At 48.3% G+C, this 23,754-nt stretch overlaps 1 protein-coding gene across 7 annotated transcripts in view; it reads left to right on the top strand.

Annotated features, from left to right (window-relative positions):
- Window positions 1-15,497, top strand: part of PTCH1 (patched 1) — a 59,093-nt gene extending 43,596 nt beyond the window's left edge. For 6 of the 7 annotated variants that reach the window (XM_032392885.1, XM_032392893.1, XM_032392890.1 and 3 more), the window contains 8 exons: window positions 1,304-1,487; window positions 2,937-3,217; window positions 4,965-5,102; window positions 8,086-8,228; window positions 11,832-11,931; window positions 12,467-12,721; window positions 14,329-14,884; window positions 15,445-15,497. In XM_032392885.1, the coding sequence (XP_032248776.1) occupies window positions 1,304-1,487; window positions 2,937-3,217; window positions 4,965-5,102; window positions 8,086-8,228; window positions 11,832-11,931; window positions 12,467-12,721; window positions 14,329-14,883 (1,656 nt within the window). In that variant the 3' untranslated portion in view covers window position 14,884; window positions 15,445-15,497. Of the gene's footprint in view, window positions 1-1,303; window positions 1,488-2,936; window positions 3,218-4,964; window positions 5,103-8,085; window positions 8,229-11,831; window positions 11,932-12,466; window positions 12,722-14,328; window positions 14,898-15,444 lie in introns of all 7 variants that reach the window. The other variant, XM_032392886.1, reaches the window with a different exon arrangement.
- The last annotated feature ends 8,257 nt before the right edge of the window (window positions 15,498-23,754 follow it).

Raw genomic sequence — 23,754 nt, 5'->3', positions numbered from 1 at the left:
TGCTTCCCCCTCAGGCAGAAAACCGTCATGCTAATGATCTTCCCAGCAGCTCTGTTTATTGTCTCCCCTTTTTTGCTGGCGTTAAAGGTGACAGATTTACAAAGTACATTGTTCAGAGTTATTATGGAGTGTGAACTTGGTGCTTTATGGCTGCATGCGGCTCGGCACGCTGTCAGGTTTGACAAGGATGTGGGCAGAGGAACCTGTGGGAGAGATAGCAGGGGGATGCCCGGCGGCTGGGCCGGGCCTTCGGGACCAGGGACACCATGGAGCGAAGGGGATCGGGCCAGGCCCCCGGATATCACTTCCTCCGCCCGGGAGGGAGAAAAGCATGCTGCGTGCACGGAGGCCATGAGCTGTGCTCTGTAATTCCAGAGACGGCTTGAAGACATGCAGTTGTTACATATCCTGGGGATTAATTGAATCCAGACCCCTGAAGTTTCGTTTTGTCGCTCGACTCTTTCTTCCTTCACTCTTTCTCTATTAACTGCTGTCACTGGTGTTTTTCATTTTGTTAAGAAGGCCAAAAGCATTGGAGTCAGGCCTGAATCTAAAGTAAACAGGAAAAATATGTTTGTGTGTGTGAGTGTGTGTGGATGTGTGTGTATGTCTCTCTCACGGTGTTTGCACCTAAGCAGAGCCCCCAGGACCTCCTTTAGAGAGAGGGAGTGTAGTATTCCGTGGCCTAGGATGGGGCTTGCTCAGTGGGACCAGCTCTCTCAGAAATCGGGGTACCCAGAAAGACCATGGTTGTGCACCAACCCCTTCCACTCTCTGGCGATGGGCATTTTGTGAATACACAGGTCATAGGAGGCTAGTGTTAGCAAAATTTATACAGATGTTGTTTTATTTTTATAGCTCTCCTCCATTTACTGGGTGGCATTTCCTTCAGTGTTAACAGCAGAGGTTAACTGCACACAGACGTGTATGGGGATTCTTGCCAGGTTTTCCCCCCCCTTCCCCTCCTATAAATATGTTTCTCCAGATTGTTCATTCTCTGCCTTGGCTGCAGACAGTCTTTTAGCATTCAGATTTAATTGGTTCAGTCAATTCCTGGACCATCTGCAGAACTGTGTGTGTGTTACAAACACACCCATTATTGCATCCTCTGATAAGTGCATTTTGAAAGAAACCAAAGGTGTTCTGATGGGATTTTCTTATATGTTCAAAGAGGGGGCATACTCGGCTTTGTTGCAAATGCTGGTGCAGGGCTCAGCTTCTTTTCCCCCCTCCAGACAGGAGTGTGCCCCCCCACCCCCCGCCAGCCCCATTCTGAAGGATCCCTCTTCTTCCCATTTTGCAGTTGACCAAACGGCGCCTGGTGGACGCGGATGGCATCATCAATCCCAGCGCATTCTACATCTACCTGACCGCTTGGGTCAGCAATGACCCTGTGGCTTACGCCGCCTCCCAGGCCAACATCCGGCCTCACCGTCCTGAGTGGGTGCACGACAAAGCCGACTACATGCCAGAAACCAGGCTCAGAAGTAAGTAGCCCTCCATGGGGACCCGCCGCGCAGGGCCTCACCCTGTTCTCCCAAGCTCAGCCATGGCCCTCGTCTGCTGACGCTTACCCAGGGTTCAGAAGTGTAAACAGAACAATATATTTCTTTGAGTTTAAAACTCTGGGAGACAGATGAGGATGTGTAATGGATACAACCCGTGCTCTATCACGTTGGGAAATGAGAGTCCCTTATCTCCGTTTGTAGCTTTCACCCTAGGACGCCCACCAGGCAGCTCTCTTTCACACCAGCTGTTCCATGTGAAAGCTGGGGACGCCTCCAGGTTGAGTGTTATTTTACTATTGCAGAGTTTTATCGCTGGGGATTATATGTTTATCTTAACTTTGTCAACTCTGGTGTTGAAGGAATTTTTGGCAAGTTGGGTCATTCCTATAAGCCACCAAGCACCTGTACTCTGTCAAAGCTGTTTAAACCAGAGCAGGGTAGTCTGTATACAGCAGCGTCCTCTTCCTTCCCCGCTCAGCCCTGACTTTGAAAGGTGGTCCTGTATGGATTTAATTTGCATTGATGTTAGAGATACTAGTAGCTCCCACCTTGGATAGGAGGCTGAGGGAGGACGTGACAAAGAAGACGGGTCCCTTTGCAAACATGGCCGGAGAGCAAGCGGGTTGTGCTTCTCTGTATCTAAACCCCAGAGCCTTGTGGCAAGCAGCCAAGGCTTGTCTTAATGAAAATTTATAGTTGAGATTATAATAGGGCAAATCATGTTTAGCAAGTCAACTGAATGACCCCAAAGGGTCTGGAACACACAACGGCAGTAACTAAATGCTTGTTGTGTAAGGATTTCTTCCCCTGCTGCTGAAGACTTAGCATTGCATTAAAAAAGAAGCATGGAAGGTTTAAGTGTGTTAGATCACTAAAAGGATAAGAAAGTTAAGCGTTTTTCTCAGGAAAGCATGACTTTGGAGTTATTTTGTTCTCATAAGTGACTGAGTAATAAAACAGTTTGAACTTCGTATTTTCCCTTGTGTCAGTCGAACAAAAAATGCTCCTGCCATTGAATTCTTGTTTAGACACATCACAAAAGTGACTGCTTCCAGAAGATTAAAATCAAAGGTTAAATAAATACACAGGCCCCAGGCTCCTCCCCTCCCCTCCCCCCACCAGAAAAAAGATAGAATGTTGATTATTGCTTAAAGCTCTCTTAAACCAGAGATTAAGACTGTAAAGTCCCGAACACTGTCCCCGGTACTGTTTGTGCTTCACGTTGAAAGAAGTGCAGTCAGGGGACCTGGTGGCAGAGTCCCTTCTCCGTTCATTGTGATCAGTGGCGGAGCATGCGGGGTGTGCATCCGGGAGGGCTGACCCTGGGACGTGTGGTGGCTCCCCCAAACCTGGGTCACGCCCATTCGCCCTCTGTCCTGTTGCCCTGAGCCTTCAGCCGTGGCCTCTTCCCACTGTCTCCCTGTCCAGTCCCAGCAGCGGAGCCCATCGAATACGCTCAGTTCCCTTTCTACCTCAACGGCTTGCGGGACACCTCAGACTTCGTGGAAGCCATCGAAAAGGTCAGAACCATCTGCAACAACTACACGAGCCTGGGGCTCTCCAGCTACCCCAACGGCTACCCCTTCCTCTTCTGGGAGCAGTACATCGGCCTCCGGCACTGGCTCCTGCTGTCCATCAGCGTGGTGCTGGCCTGCACGTTCCTGGTGTGTGCCGTCTTCCTCCTGAACCCCTGGACGGCCGGGATCATTGTGAGTTCATTCGCAGGGCTTTTGTGGACGTCAGATTCCTTTCGGCCTAGCTCTTGCTGCAGCCAGGAAGCTGTGTTTATGTCTGGGCCTCTGGAGGAGGGTATAGATTGCATCATCCTTGCTATATTTATTCTGCTGGAGGTGGCGAGGTTCATGGTTAGGTAGAGCCTTTAATGGCCTTCATCTTGTGTCCCTTCTCCTACAGCTTTCAACTTCCTGTGTAAAGACAGGGAAGTTTTAAAACACACTCTCTATAACCGCTCCTAGCATTTATTAAACGTGAACACGCTGAGCATTTATTAAATACAAATGTAACTAATTTTTTTTTTTTTTTTACTTAAAGGGTCCTTTTGTGACTACATCCCAGACCTAACATAGGAAAGATTCTTCTAGAAAAGGGGAGGGGGAGGTAAATAGAGAAGTTAGGGCAGTGGTCTATGGGTAAAATGGTTTTCGAGATGGTTGTGTGTGTTTTAAAGTTTGAAGGACGTTGATGAACTGGTATTACTAGCCGATTTTTTGGCATCCTTTTTCCGAGTATAATACTCTCAGATCTGAAGTAAGTTTCATGTAGAGTCTAATAAAATCATGGCAGTGTTTAAATTCCACGAACTGTGGTACAGGCTTCAAAATGACAAAATTATAAAAACAGAGACCAGGTCTCATTTCTGCACCATACGTCTGTGCAGCAGGTATGTTAAAAGGTAAATGTTTAGTCTGTAGGGGTTTTCCTGGTGCTTAAGCAATTGATGTTGTCCATCTTTCATTAGCTTCTTAAAAGAAAGCAAAGGGAACTGTTACTGGACTCGTCCTTCCCTTGCCACCGCCGTCCACCGCCCCACCCCCGGCCAGGAAAGATCATTCACTCCTTCTCTTCCATCTGTGGGAAGTTTATTGTTTCATTTGTGCTTTCTCCCCTTTGGCCCAAGAAACTCCAAAGTCTACCTCGCAGATTTTCTTTGCATCTCTGCGCAGATGTTGACAAGGCAGACGGAAGGCAAATAAGAGCTTTTCCTTGGGTTTAGCTGTCTGCTGTGTCCACCCGCCTTGCTCCTCACTTCTTCAAAGTGAAGGCGCCTGTAACCTGACCCGTGTCAGCTGACCAGAAGTCCCCTTTCTCCCTCGTCATCCTCTCTTAACCCATGGGCTCTCCGAACAAAAGCAAAGCTGCCTTTACGTAGAAGAAAGAACTTTTATTCACCCGTCCTATCTGCTTTCTTTAGGGTGGAGGGTGGGGCAACCAAAAACTCTTCAAGTTTCCATTCTGTTGTAAATTGAAGGACAGTTTCTGATGATTAAGATCAAAACAGAAGGAAATAACCTTGTTTTAAACTATTTTAAATTTGCAGCTAGTTACCAGTCCATGTTTGTGTAATTCTTAGATGACCCAAATGGAATAGTTGTGAATTTTTTTTTTTTAATTTTTCTTTTATTTGTTTGCCTTCTAGAGCAGGTATGTTGGAAAAACAGCTTGCGGTAGTAATAGTAAGCTTTGCCTTTCTGCACTCCTCAAACAGGCTGCTGGCCCAAAACAGCTATCCCCAAATTGTCCCAAAGGCTCCCTTCTCAGCAGCGACAGCAGTGAATTAGAAAGTAAAGACAGGTGTCCAGAGTGAAAGCAAGTCAGCGTTTTCATTACATTTGGGTCCCTGGTGTTTTCTCTGCTCTTGATCTGGAGTGAGCCCTTTCCCTGTTGTCAGCACCCAGTGTCTGTGCCCATCCACTCATCCCGTGCATCTTCTTAAAGGTGATGGTCCTGGCTTTGATGACGGTCGAGCTCTTTGGCATGATGGGCCTCATTGGAATCAAGCTGAGTGCCGTTCCCGTGGTCATCTTGATCGCTTCCGTCGGCATAGGAGTGGAGTTCACCGTTCATGTTGCTCTGGTATGGGAGACCTCTCTATCAAGAACGTTATGGAGAGGCAACATGTTTACTTTAGCTTTGGTTGTCTCCAGGTTGGGGACCTTTTGGGTTTTCTCCAACATCAAGGAACACACATACAACGTGTCATAGTGAAGAGGCTTCAGAGCACAGGCATTCCTGCATGATGAGGGGCTGAAATTTAGGTGGGCTTCTTCCCTCTTGGGCAATCTAAGGAGAAGGGCATTGGAGGTGAAAGTTCACTGGGCAGGTCAGCAGGGGGCCAGGAAGGATTCTGCTTATTTGGTGTCCTTAGTGTCATGAGAGGTGTGTAAGTTGTCAACTTTGTTCCTGAGTTAGATGGTGTCAGTGTGTGTGATTGCACACGAAAGCACACAATTTTTAAAACCACAGTTATAAAGCAGAGATAAAGTGAGACCACACTCACAGGCATGGCGGGATGGCCTGACTGAGGGTGAGGCAGGCCCGAGGAACTGGTTCTCCCACCTGAGCCCACCCAGCTCCTTCAACCTCCCTGCCTCCAAATTTGAGAGAGAGAGGAACATAAGAGAACCAGGGTTGCTCTCAACAGGACCCCCCCCCCCCCCGCCCCAACCATGTCCAGTCCCGTGAACGGTTTGTTGGAGGAAGTTAAACATCAAGAGACTTTAAACCAAGAGACAAACCCATTGTGTACATTTATCAGAAAATTATTCAGAAGCCTCCTAGCAGTGTGTGGTTTATGTTCTGTCCACACTCATGCTTATAGCCTAAGTCCTTGGGGTGATTGGTAGCCACTCAATAAATATTTATTGACTGAAGAAATACTGACGTGTGGAATGCCCCGGATAGGAAACCTAGCCCTGAGCCTGGGTCACATTACTTTTAGTCTTGCTCTTGCAGTCACTAGCGTTGGTTTTCCTGGGGCTCAACACACGGCATATGCATGTCTGCACGTGTGCGTATCTACACATTGGCTCTGTTTTGTGCCTTCTTAGTTTCTCCACAAGGAGTCTTTCAGGGGCCTTGACGTGCAGTTTAGAGTCTATAAACTTCTGTGTTTCAGAAAGACTGTTCTGTTGAGGTTGTGCCATTTTCAACAAAAAGCTGATAATACAGAAGCAATATTCTCTAAATTTTGAGCCTCCCCAAATTCTTTTCCTCCACTGAGCTGGGAGGAGGGAGAGGGGATTTTTTAAAAAGAAGAGCCCACCAGCCTAGAGCTTAGAACATAAATAATGCTTAATATCATTTCTTCAAAAAGGAGAAAACTTTACATGAGAGTGAAGAATCCACCCAGTCATTTTATTCTGATGCGAATGAAAACCACGTTTTTTTTTTTTTTGGTAGCCAGCATAGCAAGCAAGAGTGTTCTAGAACAGGTTTTTACAGTGGAAATGAAAACTGCAGCCTGTCAGGGCACTCTGGGCCTTACACGTGAGGTAGTATGAACATAAATGCACACACCAGTGCTGGATAAACAATTAAGGAATGCTTCCACCGCTCACGCAAGATGTAATTCCAAGAATTTAAGGAGGCTCAAGAGCCAGCTTGGCTTTGTGAGCCATCACCCCTGCTCGTTGCTCGTAGCCCCCATCTTCATCACGAGACTATCCACACGCAGGATATGGCGTTCTTACTTGGTCCTGTATGTGAAGGTCTATTTAAAGCAGGCAGGTACTGCTCTTTCGAGGTTTGTAAAATGATGGAATAAGGTTGGTGAGGAGCACTCTTCAAAGAATCAGTGGGTTCCTATCAGTTCACTGTTCCCACAACGTAAGTTGGGTGTGAGATGATAAAACCCTACTTGACCCTTGCAGCCTTGTGGCCCAAGTATGGAACAAGGTAACATGGTTGCAGACTGTCTTGGTGCTTTCCTCCCAAGACAAAAAGGCAATTCTGTTGATCCTAAAGCCTTCCCCACTCTGGAAAAGCATGTGCATTCTAGAGCGCATGCACTTTAGAGAAAAGTACGGAAACTCATAGCACATTTTTATATACTTTTCTTTCTTCATCTGTTCAAGAGAACAACCTTAGTGTTCTTCCACAAGCTATGCAAGGCATGGGAGTGCACCCAGTGTGTGATAGGCCTTGATTTTTAAGGAGCCATGGTCTACAGAGTTCCTGAACCTTCTCTTCTCAGCATATCCCAGAGCAGCCTGTAGCTTTCAGGCAGAGAAAGGACTTGTACCAAACTCCTGTTGGGGTCCCACCGAAGGGCCAGGCAGGGTATGACAGGAACTGACTCCCACTAAAATGGTCCTGGGTCACCCCATCAAGCCAACAGTCCAATGTGCTGGGGCTTACTCTATATAAGTTGCCATTGGTATCAGTAGTCTTGACCTAGTGTAGCTTTAGGAAGTGAAGGAGCGGGGGGATATGACCATGCAGAGTTAGAACAGGCTGGATTTGAATTTCGAGTCCTATATTTTTCTTGTGATCCTTCCGTGGTGCTTAGGTGTACTACAAACACATTAGTTTGAACCCGGCAATGGAAGTTCTGCATCATCATGAGGAAATGGGTACTTGGCACCCAGTTGCACGCAACCCTCAACTAAGCCCACTTAGAAGTAAGATCTTGACCTTCCCCCAAATCAGGAAGGATGCTGTCATCTTCACACTGTGGGCCTCCCATGTGAAAGCCGTGAGACCATGCGGGTTGGGGAGGAAACCCAAGGGGGGCAGCAGCAAAAAGAAAAGGACATTTTGCTCATGTTTGTATAGTTTTGGTTTGGTTTTTAATTTAAAGTAAATATGCTTTCTGTCTTTTTTTGTCGTTCAAGATTTATATCAACACCAAACATGACACAGTATCACGAACAGGCCATTTTAGCATAAGCCTAGATTTAGGTACTTGAGCAACCCCGATTAAATATTGCAGGAGCTAGAAAGGAAGATGCGAGAAGGTCTGTACAGACCGAGTAAGAGAGCTGGTGGCATGTTGGACAGAGCTGCCCACGGGCTTCCGTCCAGGAATCGGCTCATCCCGCCTCTTCTCGTTGCGCAGGCCTTCCTAACGGCCATTGGCGATAAGAACCGCAGGGCCGCGCTCGCCCTGGAGCACATATTTGCACCTGTCCTGGACGGCGCCGTTTCCACTCTGCTGGGAGTGCTGATGCTCGCAGGGTCTGAGTTTGATTTCATTGTCAGGTAAGCAGGAGGGGAGACGGTTCTTAATTTCTAGCAATCACTATCACCCTTATGATCTCCGTTGCGGATTTCCTTCTGTATCCTGTAGATGTCTTCATGTCTTCATTGTGACTCTACTCTTTGTCCCCCAGATTTATTGAGGTGTAACTGACAAATAAAAATCATATATTTTTTAAGGTATACAACGTGATGTTTTGCTATACAAGTACATTGTAAAATGATCACCACAGTCCGTGACTCCTATTCTGTTGAGTTTCTTAACTCAGAGACCTGCCGAGAGGTAGAAGGACAAGCTCTCTTCCAGAGCCGTCTTAGGGAACATCTTGGGGAGGAGAGTGGAGAGTGTGACTAGCAGCAAAGAGTTCCACAGCATGAAACCAGGGGACCACCCAGTACCCCAGTTCTGACCTTGGTTCCCCCTCACTGATTTTGACCTTCATTTCTCTTTCAAATTGATAGAAAAGAAAACTTAACAAAATACCTAAAATTGACACCTACATTTTGTTCTTCTAAGAAGCAAAGGTAGCATGCCCAGACTTCACATTCAAGTTCTTAATAAGATTTAGGGATAAGATTTAGGGAGCAGTAAATGTGTGACTTTGGTGTCAAATGTTGGAAATCCAGACCTAGTTTGGATACTTCTTTTTGGATCCCCAGGCAAGCAATTTCTTGTGGATTTATGAAGAATATGAGTTTGTGACATAGAAAAGGAGAGCAAGGGGGCGCCTGGGTGGCTCAGTCGTTAAGCGTCTGCCTTCGGCTCAGGTCATGGTCCCAGGGTCCTGGGATCGAGCCCCGCATCGGGCTCCCTGCTCAGCGGGAAGCCTGCTTCTCCCTCTGACCTTCCCCCTGCTTGTGTTCCCTCTCTCGCTGTGTGTCTCTCTGTCAAATAAATAAATAAAATCTTAAAAAAAAAAAAAAAAAAAAGGAGAGCAAGTTTGCCTTCTGAAAAGAATTTGAGCACTGCAGGGAAAGACCATTTTCTGCTCCAAACGGCCCCCACGGCTTCGGGAAGTAGCTGCTCTTGGATGTAACACTGCCGCTCCGTGGAAGGGCAAGGCCAGAACCATCCATAAGCGAAAGATAGTCCAGAATTAGAACCGTGGTAAAGCAGAACCGAATGTGAGACATGACTGCCCGGCTTGGGATGCTTCAGGAATCTGGAGAGAGAATCTAAACAGGCTTTCTCGCTGTATGGGCCTGTGATAGGTCTTGCATTTTCAAGTGAAAAGAAGAGGGTTTTGAGTTTCAGTCCAAGTTTCCTTATTGCAGGAAAAAGATCAGGCCATTGGTCTGTGGCCTACCCCACTGGGCAGTTGGGCAGCAGAGATGAAGCCTTCCTCGAAGGAGGGCCGGCGTTCCCTCGGTGTAGTTAGTGTGGGCTAACAGAGAGGTGGGGCGGCGATCACAGTGTGGACCAGAACTTCTCAGACCGTAATGTGCTTAGGAATCATCCGAGGCTCTGCAGATGCAGCTCGGATTTCGTTGGGGGCAGGGAGGGTGCAGAGCAGAGTTTGCATTTCCAGCCAGCTCCCAGGTGATACCCATGCTGCTGGTCTTCTCAACATAACACCGTTAATCAACTAACAAGCCAATTAGTACATTCTTGTTTGCCAGTACCAGGTAGATGTATGCCTAAATTAGATCAAGCTTTTGGCCGGAGTTTTATTTTCAGCTTCTTAACTTGACTTTGGCTTTTCCTTTATTTCCTTAGCATACGTGTATTTGGGCATTAGTAGATGTTTCTTTATGGCCTAAAACCCCCGTGTCAAGGAGTTTCTTTCACGTGATTTCTCCCTCGACACAATGTAACAAGCACCTCCTAAGTGCCATGGTACACAGCGGCAAGTTATGTGGACCCCGTCCCCCGCAGTGTGGCTTACAATCTGGGGGGAGAGGGAGTTCACAGGCAGTTCAGAAGCATGGGAAAGGCTGGGCGTGATGGGATCTCAGAGGATCTCACTCAGCCTCGTGGGGAAGCCGAGTGAGCCCCAGAGGGGGATCTTTGCCAGAAGTGGAGCAACCAGCTGGGAACCAGAATGGAGGGCAGAATCCCAACTCTCATCGAACCCGTGGCTTCCTGTTCTCTCCCAGAGATATCAGGGTTCTTGTTTCAAGCACTTAAAAGGGCTTCCCATTTTCTAGAACTGGATGGATTAACCTGATAAAGCCCTCACTGAGGTCAACTAAATGAGCAGACATTGTATACGCTAAGCCGTCAGAAATCTAATTGGTCTGTTTATGCTACAGTTAGATGGATGGGATGCAAATGTCTTAATGCTGCTGCTGATATATGCTTCAGCCTCAAGTTCCTGCAGTTTACATTAGAGCAAGACATTGGCGGCTTGCTTCTTACTAATGCAGCTCAGAAGTTTCTGGTGTTTACAATAGCTGCGAGGTATTTGTATTTTTATAGGGATTCTCGCTCCTTTCATCTAATGTCGAAACATATATAGTCATGGCAAAGTTGGGTGCCTGTTCTGTTTTATGATCAAGAGGACCATTAACAGATAGATATCTTGCCCTCCCTCTTCCCAGAACATCCTGAGCTCTCCGCCACCTCAGCCTCCTTCCAGCAAAATTGCCCTAGATATTGTTAGTTCCAGAAAACGTACACTTGTGTGGAGCCCGCTCCCTGCAGCTGTGGGGAGCGTCGGCCAGCCGCTTGCCGGAGCTGACAGGTTTACCTTGGTATTCATGAAGGATCCCAGACCTTAGCCCTCAATGGTGGGAAAGCAGGGCCACTTGCGCACTCTCCTCTTCTTCATGGTGCTGTGGCCTTTATGTTTGAATTGGCTGACGCAAAACAAGAGTATTCAGAGATGCTAAATTGTTCAACAAAAGATTGGCCCACAGAGCAGCCCCCTCATTGTGGGCCGCCCTCCCCCGCAAATGCCCCAGCAACCACAGAATGGGCAGCGTTTTCTTTGCAGAAAGCTGGTTCTTGTGTTCTAAAAAGGTTGCAATTGGAGCCGTTTGGTAAAACTGGAACTCACAGAATTCTAGGCAGAAAGTTGTGATTAATGAAAGCCCAGGGAAAGCCTTACCTGATCCGCTCGAGACTTAATTAGAGATTCTGCTCTAAGATGCAGAAGCATTTCACAGTGGATTAGCTGCCTGCAGAAGTGGGCTGCTTTTCCTCCTGAGCTAAATTGTTTAAATTCTACACCCTTCACTTCATTTGTTTGCTTCTGCTGGGTTTTCACGGACGGGGCCCCTCTGCATTGTGTTTGTGCTTCCAATCCGCTCAGCCATTCAGCTCACATTCCATATTTTTGTGTTTGTGTAACACATTCATAAATAACATTACATGCCAGGAGATTTCAGCAAATTAACAAACTAATTTTTCTCTCTTCCCTTCACGAACTAACACTTTGGGTTGTGGAATGTAGTCCTCGAGAGTCACAAGGTAAAAAAAAAAAAGAAAGAAAGAAAACACTAATCTCATGCTGAATGTGAACCACAGTTTTATAAGAGCCTCTGCAACCGTGTGGGCTTTGTTAATTTCGGGTTTTGACGTGCTGCATAATATTTGGGCACATGAAGCCTGGCTTCATTTACTTTTGCCACAGTGAATGATCCTGTTTCCCTTTTATCTTCAAGGTATTTCTTTGCTGTCCTGGCAATCCTAACAATCCTGGGTGTTCTCAACGGGCTGGTTTTGCTCCCAGTCCTGCTGTCCTTCTTCGGCCCGTACCCCGAGGTCAGTAATTGCACCGGGTGTCATGTACACCTCTCAGGCCACCGGAATGCCGTTTGTCCCAGGGTCCCTGTGAATTTAGATGTTTAGGTATCTCAACATTACTGTTTACTTTTTCAGTAAACATTTCGATGACTATGGCTTTTTTCTCTTCAGCTTTGGGGGATGTACTGGGTTTGTTTTGGTTTTGTTTTGGTGTCTTAAACCAAGTGATTGGCGCCCCGAGTCTTATAGTTCTGTATCAATGAAGCATTTTCCTCTCAAGATGAATATCCGGGCTTGAAGAAAAGTGAAAAGGGCACAGCCTGCCTTTCTGAAGTATAAAAGCAGAGGGCAGTTCTTGTGTTCCAGCTGCCAGGCCTGATGGGCCTCGAGGTGGCAGAGTGGGGGAGGTGAGCACAGGGGAGTGGGAGAGGCCGGGGCAGTGGGGGACGGGTACAGAGAGCCCTGAGCAAGACTGCTTTGCTTTGCTTTGCTTTGAGTGTGACCAGCAGGTAAATGGATGATAACACTTCTGATATGGAATCTCCTTTAATAGGTATCTCCAGCCAACGGGCTGAACCGACTGCCCACCCCTTCCCCCGAGCCGCCCCCCAGTGTGGTCCGCTTTGCCGTGCCCCCCGGTCATGCAAACAATGGGTCTGATTCCTCTGACTCGGAGTACAGTTCTCAGACGACGGTGTCAGGCATCAGCGAAGAGCTTCGGCACTACGAGGCCCAGCAGGGCACCGGGGGCCCTGCCCACCAAGTGATCGTGGAAGCCACAGAAAACCCTGTCTTTGCACGCTCCACTGTAAGTCACCCTAGGGGGGCAGCCCCTGCCTCCTTTGAGCAGCAAATCCCAGACAGAGAGGACTTTAAAATAAAGTAGGGATTAGGTAGAATCATATGAAATTGCCAGTATTTGCCTCTTAAACTATAAAAACATCAGTTCCGTGTGGCGGGGTGTCCTGTGGGTTGCAGAGGGCGGGGGCCAGTAACCCTAGCTATGAGCAGCATTGGCATGTGTCTTGTTCGGGCTAAGTACAATCTGAGCTTCAGGGCCAGAGGGAAAGCGTGCCTTGCTGCTGCCCTTTTTTTTTTTTAAAGCTGCGTGTCATTTTAGAGTAATACTTTTTTTTTTTTTTTTAATGTAATGGTATTTTTATTGCCAACAGAGTGATTTCTTTTTCCTCCCAATTCTGTTACATTTAAATGCCCTGGTACAAAATGATTTCAGTTATTGATGCCTAAGACTTTACCAGAAGTGGGAAGCTTAGCCTTCAGTGATTCAGGAAAGCCAGGAGCAGCCTGGGAGCCCCTTCTCAGAGGCTCCCAGAGCCCCAGCCATGTCCTGCACTCTCTCTGTTCCCCAGGATGTCCTCAGCCCCCCAGACCTAGAGCACAGCACACAAAACCCGAGGAAGGTTCTAAGACTCATGTTGCTCCAACTGAGGGCCTCCTGCTGTCCCTCCAGGAAATGGGTATTCCAGTCCCAGGCCAGAGCAGCCCTTGCATGAAAGAGAGAGGGGCCAACCAAATAACCTAAATTTTCCTCCTCTTACCCCCCGTGGTGCTGCCTGCTGAGCTGCAGTGTGAATCTGGTTTTGTTCAGCGGGGGCCTAAAAATAGGTACAAGCTGAACGACTTTGAAGTTGGTCACGGTCCTTTTGATTGATGTGGCCACTGTGCTGCTCCATGCTTTGTATAGAGACCCAGAAACCAGATTCCTAACAACCGGACGGAGCAGCGCTATCCCATAGAACTTTCCGCGACGATGGAAATGCTCCCTCTGGGCTCGCCCATATAGTAGCCACTGACCACATGTGGCCGTTGAGCCCTTGAAATGTGGCTGGTGCAACGAAGGAACCGAATTTGGCATTTTTCCTCATTTAAGTGTAAATAGCCATATGTTCCTAGTGGCTACCGTATTCAACAGTGTAGGTGTAGACAGTCCCGCCAACAGGCTGCGCTCGGGCCGGCCAGAGCCACATGCTTAGCAGTTTTCAAAGAGGAGGAGCTTGTGACCTGACCCTGCAGCGCAGGGTGGGGCGCAAACCGTGGGAGGAGGCAGCCCAGGGCCCCTCCCACCACAGCCCTGCATTTATGGGCCTCAGCCGTATGTGTCCGGTCAGCTGTGCAGGAGAAAGCCTAGGCCCGGGGTCCAAAGAAGGCCTTCCTCTGCCACGTCGTGGAGGTTCTAAAAGAACAGGTTTTTCTTTTGTGGGTGGAAGGCCCCGTTGGCTCCCCCAGGCTTCTCCCAGCCATTTGTGGGGTTGACTGAGCACTCAGTGAAGAGCTGTGTGTGGGTGGCCGGCGGGAGCCCGAGCCAGGAAGGGAAGGCCGGGCGCAGCGAGGGGCGATGCCCCGCCTGGGGTTAGCATCCTCCCACCTGTTTTAACCTGCCCTCGCCCTCTGCAGGTGGTCCATCCCGAAGCGAGACATCACCCACCCTCAAACCCTCGACAGCAGCCCCCCCTGGACTCAGAGTCCCTACCTCCCGGACGACCAGGCCAGCAGCCCCGGAGGGAGCCCCCCAGGGAAGGCTTGCGGCCACCCCCCTACAGACCGCGCAGAGATGCTTTCGAAATTTCTACTGACGGGCATTCCGGCCCTAGCAATAGGGACCGCGCGGGCCCCCGGGGAGCCCGTTCTAACAACCCTCGGCACCCCGCGTTCACTGCCATGGGCAGCTCGGCGCCCAGCTACTGCCAGCCCATCACCACTGTGACGGCCTCGGCGTCTGTGACTGTTGCCGTACACCCCCCGCCCGCCCCCGGGCCCGGCTCGGCGCGGAGCCCCCGAGGGGGACTGTGCCCGGGCTACGGGGACTATCCCGAGACTGACCAGGGGCTGTTTGAGGACCCCCACGTGCCTTTTAACGTCCGGCGCGAGAGGAGGGACTCCAAGGTGGAAGTCATAGAGCTGCAGGACGTGGAGTGTGAGGAGAGGCCCCGGGGCAGCAGCTCCAACTGAGGTGCGTGTGGCAGGTGGGTTGGCCCGGGAGTCGCTGCTCCTTGGCAGCAGGGGCCGGATGCGCAGGGGGACCCAGAGCAGAGCTCCTTGGGGCTTCTCAGGCTGCATCCTCTGGGAGCCCCTGGGCGTTGGTGTGGCCCAAACTGAACCCCAGTGGCTTCTGATCTCCAAGGCAAGGAGCGCCATGTCCACGCTCTGTCGTCCTTGGGGAACCAGTCCAGTCCTAAATGGGGTCCCTCCCCTCGCTGCCGAGCTGTTGAGCGTTAGCGCAAGTCCACAAGGGCGCTAGCTTTCACCTTTCTATCTTTATATAAAGCACCATAACAGGTATGTATGATACACGGCTCCGTGAATGGTCACAGAGTGAACACATCCACGTTGCCGGCCCTCAGACCGGGGAAAGGTTCACCACCCACCCCGAGAAGCCCCTCGTGCCCTCACCCAGCACCCCCATCCTGATTCCTAATACCATTGATCATTTTCCTTGATTTTGTGCTTTCTAAATACGGACCCATACACCTGTTGCTTCGTTTGACTTTTTTTTTTTTCTTTCTTTTAAAGGGTGAGTAAAATCTGAAGCAAAGAGGCCAAAGATTGGAAGCCCCCCCAACCACACACCCCCCGCCCCCGCCCCCGAACTGCTTGAAGAGAACGGCTTAGAGTCCTACAGACGTGCGCACGGGGAGAGCAGTTCCGCGTTACTGTAACCGATTGTATTATTTTGTGAAATAGTTCTATAAATATTTAAGAGGTGTACACATATGTAATATACGAAGGAACGGATGTAAAGTAGTGCGATCTGGGCTTCCTCCACTCCTGCCCCCAGAGTGGGCGGTGGGGAGGCCGCCGCGGGCCCCCCCCCCCCCGATTTGTGCATGGGTCTCTGTGCCACAACCAAGCTTAACTTAGTCTTAAATTTCAGCATATGTTGCTGCTGCTTAAATATTGTATAATTTACCTGTATAATTCTATGCAAATATTGCTTATGTAATAGGATTATTTTGTAAAGGTTTCTGTTTAAAATATTTTAAATTTGCATATCACAACCCTGTGGTAGTATGAAATGTTACTGTTAACTTTCAAACACGCTATGCGTGATAATTTTGTTGTTTAATGAGCAGATATGAAGAAAGTACGTTAACCCCGGTGGCTTCTCCAGGTGTAGTTGGATGTGGTTCTGTTTGGCTGTGTGTGTGTGTGAACATGTGTGTGGTTTCCCAATGTACTGTACTGTGATTTTATTTTATTTTTTTTCGTTTTTTTGTTTCTTTTCACGTTCTTGTAATCCTTAGTGGGCTCTGCCCTCCTTGGGCTGGAAGAGTCAGGATATCTTTATTGCTTGGTGCTGCTGGAAAGCTAGCCCTGAATGTCGCCTTATCCTTTCGCCAGACTCGCTTCAGGTCCAGGGCATCTTTTGCGATCGTTGGCTGCTATCCAGACACTCCCAATTCATGCCTCAGAGGAGACGGGCTCCGTTGCATGGATCGTTGTGGTGGACGTTGGAACCTCAGGGTTTAGAGCTAACATCTGCTCATCTTCATTGGTATTAAAGTTATTACAGAACACGCTTAGTGGTAAGCCTCGGCTGGGCCGTGAACGTGTACTCTAGAGTACGCAGCCTTCGTTGTACCTCTTGTCACTCACACATACTCACACACACACACACGCACGCACCCTCAAAAGCTTAAGGGCAGATTGGAAATCTTTCAGAGACAATGACCCTACTACGAGTAAAAAAACCTATTGATTCTGGGCCCACAGTAAACCCAGAGGTGATGTTTTGAGTCCCTACAATTTAAACTCCCCCCTCTTCCTAAATTGCATAGTTGGTCGGGGCTTTCTGGATCTGTCTGTATCTTCTTGAAAAATAAATAGTGAGCCTCCAGTTTGGTGATGTGGAGTCAGAAGTTCTGCAGGGTAAGAGCTTCCGAAGGATCCTTCTGAGTGTGTGAATAGTAACGTCATGGGCACACACTTCCTAAATAAACTGTGTCCCTCCTCTCGGCCTTATTAGTGTTCTCTCGATGTGACACTGATCCAAGAGCAGGGAGCTGTTCGTTGCATACACCCCACTGAAGAACGTGTCTGGAGGCAGATCTCTCAACCAGGCGTTACTTTTAAAGATTTGCTTCTGTCTTGCTTGTGTTGTCCGGCTCTGAGGTTTGGTCTTCCTCCGCTCCTAGCCGGGGCCCGGCAAGTGTCCGGGAAGCAGTCAGTCCCCAGACTCAGCTGCTGTAGGAGCACACGGATGGCAGTGCCCATTGTGCCCTCCTGTTCCCCACAGAAAATCTCGGGTCAAAAGGCAGTGGGCTCCCAGTAGCACCCAGCAGTGTAGTGACCTCAGACCCGAAAACTTGCCACAAAACTGTAAGATACTAATTGGAAGCCCCCTGGGGCCGCCAGGTGTGTGTGTTCATGTGCCAGGGGCCCCGGCGGGCCCGCGTCTACTGTTCGGAGCCTCCGTCAGCCACACTGGCCACCTAGCACCCAGCTCTGCTCAGAAAACTTAGGTCCTGCGTTCAAGAGAGAGACGGTGCAAAATTCTGAGGTCTGCTTCCCTCTGGCTCGTGGCATGCCCTCCTCGCTCCTTTCCTGAGCCCAGCTTGTGTGGTGCATGAGATCTCGCACGGCCCCACTTTCTGCACGGGGTAGAACTTTCTCCCACAGTCACATTGGCGAAGGGAGAACTCGGGGGCGGGCAGGCAGCCAGAATTTCTCTCTCTCTCTTTTTAAAATAGTTTTATTTTGTCTGTCTTGTTTGTTTATTTGGATGTTTTAATTTTTTTAAAATCTTTGCTGATATTTATAATTTTGTATCATAAGAATGTTTTCCTACAGTATTTGTCATGCCAGTTTATAACAAACAATGCAGGGATTTTATTTCTATTGGAAACACTATTACAGCTATGTTTTACTTTTGAACAGAATTTTTATTTGTATAGAGTGCTTACTAATGTTAAATAGTTCAGAGTATATAACATGTTCATTAAAGACTCATGGTAGGTGTTAGTGTAAGGAGTTTAAAGGAAATAAATATTCAAACTGGGTCTCATTGTCTGCCCGTTTGGGCAGAAATGGGTTTGTGTCATTTCAATTACAAAGATAAAAGTATGCCATATAATTTATTTATATGAAAATTTATTTTTGTAGTGTACATAGTAGTCATCAAGTCTTTTGACAGAAGTATATTTTTAAAGAATTTATATGTGATGAATCCATAATGTCTGGAACTTTGCTGAGACATGAGTGGGGCACACTTTTCATTGTAAAGTACAGCAAGGGAAAGAAAATGTTTAACAGTGTTAAGAGAGTGAGAGATCGAGTAAATATTCATGCAATTGTGAAATGTGTATTAGTTACCATTTGTGACCTAGTGTGGTTCTCATTTTAAACCTTGGAAGGCAAAAATGTACAAACTCTCTAAATATTAATGTTCAAACACTGATAGAAATTCTAACATGAATAAAAAATAATATAACTTGTTGGTTATGTCTTTGTTCATAGAATTTTTTTAAAAGATTTTATTTATTATTTGAGAGAGAGAGAGAGTGTGTGTGTGTGCGCGCGCGCACGCGTGCAAGCAGGGGGAGGAGCAGAGGGAGAGGGACAAGCAGACTCCGCGCTGAGCGAGGAGCCCAATGTGGGGCTCGACCCCAGGACCCCGAGATCATGACCTAAGTAGAAAGCAAGAGTTGGACCCTTAACTGAGCCACCCAGGCGCCCTTATTCGTAGAATGTTTGTTTTTGTTGTTTTTTTTTTAAAGATTTTTATTTATTTGTCAGAGAGAGACGGGGAGAGAGAGAGAGCACAAGCAGGGGGAGCAGCAGACAGAGGGAGAAGCAGGCTCCCCGCTGGGCAAGGAGCCCGATGCGGGACTCGATCCCAGGACCCTTGTCATGACCTGAGCTGAAGGCAAATGCTTAACCGCCTGAGCCGCCCCAGGTGTCCCCATAGAATGTTTTTTTATTTATAGTGTTTTACAAAGGCAGTGTGTCAGGCCACCATAAACTTCGTTGTTTTGTCTTAGTAATGTTGCTCAAGAATCCATTCTTGTTCTACCTCATGAAAGCATTCTTGACATAAGAACTCTAGATTATTTTCTGACACCAAGAAAGTTCCTTAATACCATTCAGGATGATCCCCTCTGTCATCTCTTAACATTCTTATCTTTTTTATGTGATGCCTAATAACTAGAGGGAACAATGATCAAGATAAATGTGATGATTATTAAAATAAATGAAGGTAGCTGACAATATGGGACTAGTTGAACCTGATACAGAATGGCTTTTTCTGAGTGTTTATGATACGATTATATCTCATCTTCTTCGTAGTCATGGAGAAAAATAAGACCGGGAATATCCTACCCATCGGAAAGCAAGGAGTGGTGGGGAAGAACTCGAGACCCAAACTGTCACAAACACCTGGTGAGGGGTCAGCAAACTGCAGTCCACGGGCCTCCCGTTCTTGTAAAGATTTCTCAGAAGACGGACGCACGCATTGACATACAGGTAGTCTGGCCGCTTTCCAGCTAGAGTGGCAGTTGGATAGTTGTGACCCACTGAACAGCCTACGGAGCCTAAGGTGATTTACTGTGTTCGCCCACCCATTTTAAGATAGGGTTATCCTGGTTCAGTGATACTCAGGTGGGGTTCATGGACCGGCAGCATTGGCGTGCCTTGGAAGCCTTCCAGAAAAGCAGAATCTTCAGGGCCACCCCAGACCTATGGAGTCAGAATGCCGGGAGTGAGGCCCAGGAATCCGTGCGTTAACCAGCTGGTTGGTTCTGGTGGTTCGGATGCACCAGCAGAGACGATCCCTAAACCCGTTCTGGCTGCATGTGGCCACGGGTCTCTAATTTGACTCGGGCTACACGGCCAGCGCAGGCCGGATCTGAAAACAATGGAGAGATGCCGACCCCTCTGTGCTTGTCTTTCCGCAAAAACACATGTTCATCCATGGGAAAGAGCGGAGACCTGCCAACTGCATTTGTGTCTGGGAGTCCAGAGAGAGGAGTTCCTTTTCAGTGCTCTACCACCGCTGTGGAGGGGGTGGGCTCCTCTCCTCACGGGCAGGGGAGGAAGGCCCCTCCAGGCCAGACCCCCGTCCACCCTCGCTGCTGAGAGGGTTGCAGGTGACTCGCTCTGACTTGGGCAAGTCACTTGAAACCTTGGAGCCTCCGTATCCTCATCTGTATATAAACTAAAGAGAATGCGTGTCCTTTGCAGACTTCTGAAGGTCGAAAGCAGTGATGGTTGTGATGAGGTCTGGCCCAGAGGGAACCTCTGTGGACCCCACACTGAATAAGCCGCTCGGGTAATACAATGTCCTCCTTAATGGATGCTTCATCAAAAAACAATAGTCCAAGTGTTAAGCAGGGTTTCCTGTCTTATAACCTCATCCTCCTCTCTCCTGGTCTAATCAACAGTCTGTTCCTAAAGCCCTTCGGTGGTGAACTTCATACATAATGCTCACATGGTCATGGGGAGTAGGTACTCCCTGAAACTGAGCATGGAAAATATTAATTGCATTAATTGGAATTCAAATTGAGAGACGCTTTCTTTTAAACGTGTTTTATACCACCAAAATGACCATTCATTGCCATCTAATTTTATATTCTGTATAAATTACATATACCTAAGTAAGCTAATTTCGTTTTTCATGTTGGCCTGGGGAGAAGTTTTTAATCAGATTTGTGTCCCAAAATCCACCATATTTATTTAGGACTTAGGTAAACATAAGGCCCCATTATTTTTGGCACGATGGGCACATTTAACAGCTTTGGGAATGCTGCATGCTGCTAAATTTCGGGCGGTAGCCACGTTGATGGAAAGGCAGGTGTTTCATTTTTGGTAACTGGCAACTGACCTCCCAAAAGGAGAAGTGGAGATGGCCTATTAATCATCCAAAAAGAATATTTGCCAAGTTTTAATTACTTTTAATGAAGGTTGGACCTAATGAGAATACACCTTGAACACAAATCTGCTTCATCGTTCACATTGTCATGATGGAGAGCGTGTTGGACGCCATTTTCTGCAAAGGTTCCCTGCCAGGAAATGACAACTGCCATTTTAGGGATCTTGAAGGGACATTCTGATCTGTTAGGAACACGGTGGACCTCAGGAAAACAGACGGACCCAGGGCTCTCTGTTACCTAAAGAAGTGAGCAGTAGAGATGACCCAAATCAGGGCTGGCCTGGCCAAAGCAGGTGCGGCGTTCTACATGGCAGGGCATTTTTGTTATCGCTGATTCTCACCTACCCTTTAGGAATTCCCTTTCTTGGGGCAAAGAGAATGGGCCTTTCAACTGGGAGAGGGAGCCTTTGCCCTGACAGAGACACACCCCAGTGAGCCGTGTCACTAGAAGAGGCAAGCACAGCCGCATCTTTCTCAGAGTCGATTGAACCCCTTTACATTCCTCTTTCCCGGTGCGTGTTCTCTTCATTCATCTGCTTCCGAGCCACAGGACCGAGGACCAAGGCCGTAGGAGTGTGATATTAGCTATCACTGAGGCAAAATATAAACCCAGAGAACAGTTCACACTAAAGCAAGCCCAGAAAATACCTCTGTCAACAGCAACATCTTTGTACACAATGGACAACAGCTTGGATTCTCGTGGAAAGGGGGGTGGTGGATAAGAACCGGTTTTATTTTTATAAAGAGAAAAATCATGTAGATGGAGGAGACATTGATGAGCAAGTTCTGACTGGTGAGGATTGCAGCCTTAAGCCCACATGAAGATGCCAAAAGGATAATCTTTGTAATTACAAATTTCAATCAGCGGCAGCAGTAAGTGGACTCCTGGTGAGAGCCTCTTTTGCAGCAAGAGGAGAAGCAAGATGAGGCAGGAAGGGAGAAGAGCAGGGGGCGGTCTGCTGGGGGCTGAGAGAGAAAACAGCTTTCCTTTAGAAGGCACGTGCTCAGATGTCCAGAGAATGAGGCCAATACCATGGAAAAGGCCAAAGCGCCGCCAAAACGGGAAAGACCATTCAAATGAGGAAGAGGCATGAAAAAAAAGAGTGGACTAGAATGCCAAGAGACAAAGATCTTCTTTAAAACATCCATGGGCTGCAAGAGCCATTGAATCCAGCCCATAATACTTGTATTGGGACCAAAGCATCAATAAGCACGCTTGGCCCCTCTATCCAATGGATGCTTTTTCTTTTCTTATTCAGCTCCCACCGTACATGGAATCATGGAAGGTTATCATGAATCATGGGAATTTGTCAGGAATCATGGAAGGCCAAAACTGTCCGAGGCCTTGGCCATCTTAGATCCAAAAAGGCCGGGGACGTGCAATGACCATCTCAACATTAGCCAGCACCTTCTGGAGTCAAGTCGGACTTAGGACCCAAATCTGGTGCAGTCTGCTGTTCTTATTCCCTTATCGCCTCCCTTTCCCCGCACCCCCCTCCCCGGTGTTTTACGTGTTAATTTCAAAGGTGGGGTGCCCGACGTCTCCACCACTTCGGGCCCCTCAGCTACCGCGTGGGGTGCACAACCAGGTGCACACACTGTATGCCTGCACTAAAGGCAAACGGCCGCAGTGGAGGAAGCAATTAGCAAATCTCCGAATTATCCTTCTGATTACACTTAAATTCCAAAAGCTAATTGGCTAAAATGTTCCTCCTTAATTAGAAGCAATTAATATGTGAAGCGAGGGTTGCATTTCACAAGAGAGTCTGCATTTCACGATTGAAATCTCATAGTTCATTTACTAATGGTCTCTAATGGCTCGTAATCATAAGGCACACAATTAAGGTGGCATTTTCAACGTGCAAGCGAGGGAGGCTGGCTGAATTTATGAACGATGCTCCCGCGGCGGGGACACAGCCCGCATCCACCGGCGAGCGCAGGACCCACCTGCCGCAGGCCCGCGCTTGCCCGCACACTCGCAGCCGGGGAACGAGTCCCGACCTGTCAGCTGTGACCCCGGCCGAATCTCCTCCTCTCTCCCCTGAGAGGCCTGGCCGCCCTCCCTTTCTTGGTCAAGGCCGACTCAGCTCCAAGGCCCGGGGAGCCCTCCAGAGCCCGGGATGCTCGGGGCGCCAGCCCGGGGGGCAGGGGCACCAGCAGTAAAACCACAGGCGCGTGCTCGGCGCGTGGCCGCCCGCGGGGATTTCTCCGCACAAACCCACCGGATGTGGCCTCCGCGGAGACTCTGAGCCAGCAGGAAATAGCACCAAAGTCGGAGGCAAAAGGCAGTGGAGGGAGAGATGTATTGAGAGGAAGAGCTGGCAAACTACAGCCTCCGGGCCAAATCGGGCCCGGGCACTTGTCTTTGTAAATAAAGTTTTATTGGAACGCCGACATGTTCATCCACTTTTGTATTGTCTGTGGCCGCTTTCATGCCACAGGGGCAGAGTTGAGCTGTTGTGACAGACACCATAGAGCCTACGAAGCCTAAAATACTTCCTGTGTGGCCATTAACAGAAAAAGCTTGCCACCCCTGATTTAGAATATAATGTCTCCCCATTAAATCATGTACACACTCTGGCCACTGTATGGACAATGATGCTAATTCTTGTTATTTCTCAAACACACCAGGCATTGTTTTCCCTCAGGACATTTGCACTTAATTCTTCCCTCCACCAGGACTGGACATTTGGTCTCCCAGACAGACACAGGGCTCACCCCCTCACTGAATTCAGGTCTTTGTTGAAAGGTGGCCTTCTCAGGGGGGCCTGCCTGCCCCCCCACTTTAAAACTGCCAATACAATCCGCACCTCCACCCTAGCACCCCGTCTCCCTCTTCTGCCTAAGTTTCTCCACAGCATTTAGTGTTTTCTAACATCCTCTCCACTTAGCCAACTTATTTGTTTATTGTCTAGCTCACCCTAGTAGAATGTTAGCTCTTTGAAGACAGGGATGTT

Source organism: Phoca vitulina, unplaced genomic scaffold, assembly GCF_004348235.1.
Source record: "Phoca vitulina isolate PV1807 unplaced genomic scaffold, GSC_HSeal_1.0 scaffold70, whole genome shotgun sequence".
Classification (NCBI taxonomy): domain Eukaryota; kingdom Metazoa; phylum Chordata; class Mammalia; order Carnivora; family Phocidae; genus Phoca; species Phoca vitulina.
Note: the sequence above shows the minus strand (reverse complement) of the source record. Positions and strands in the feature narration are given on the sequence as shown.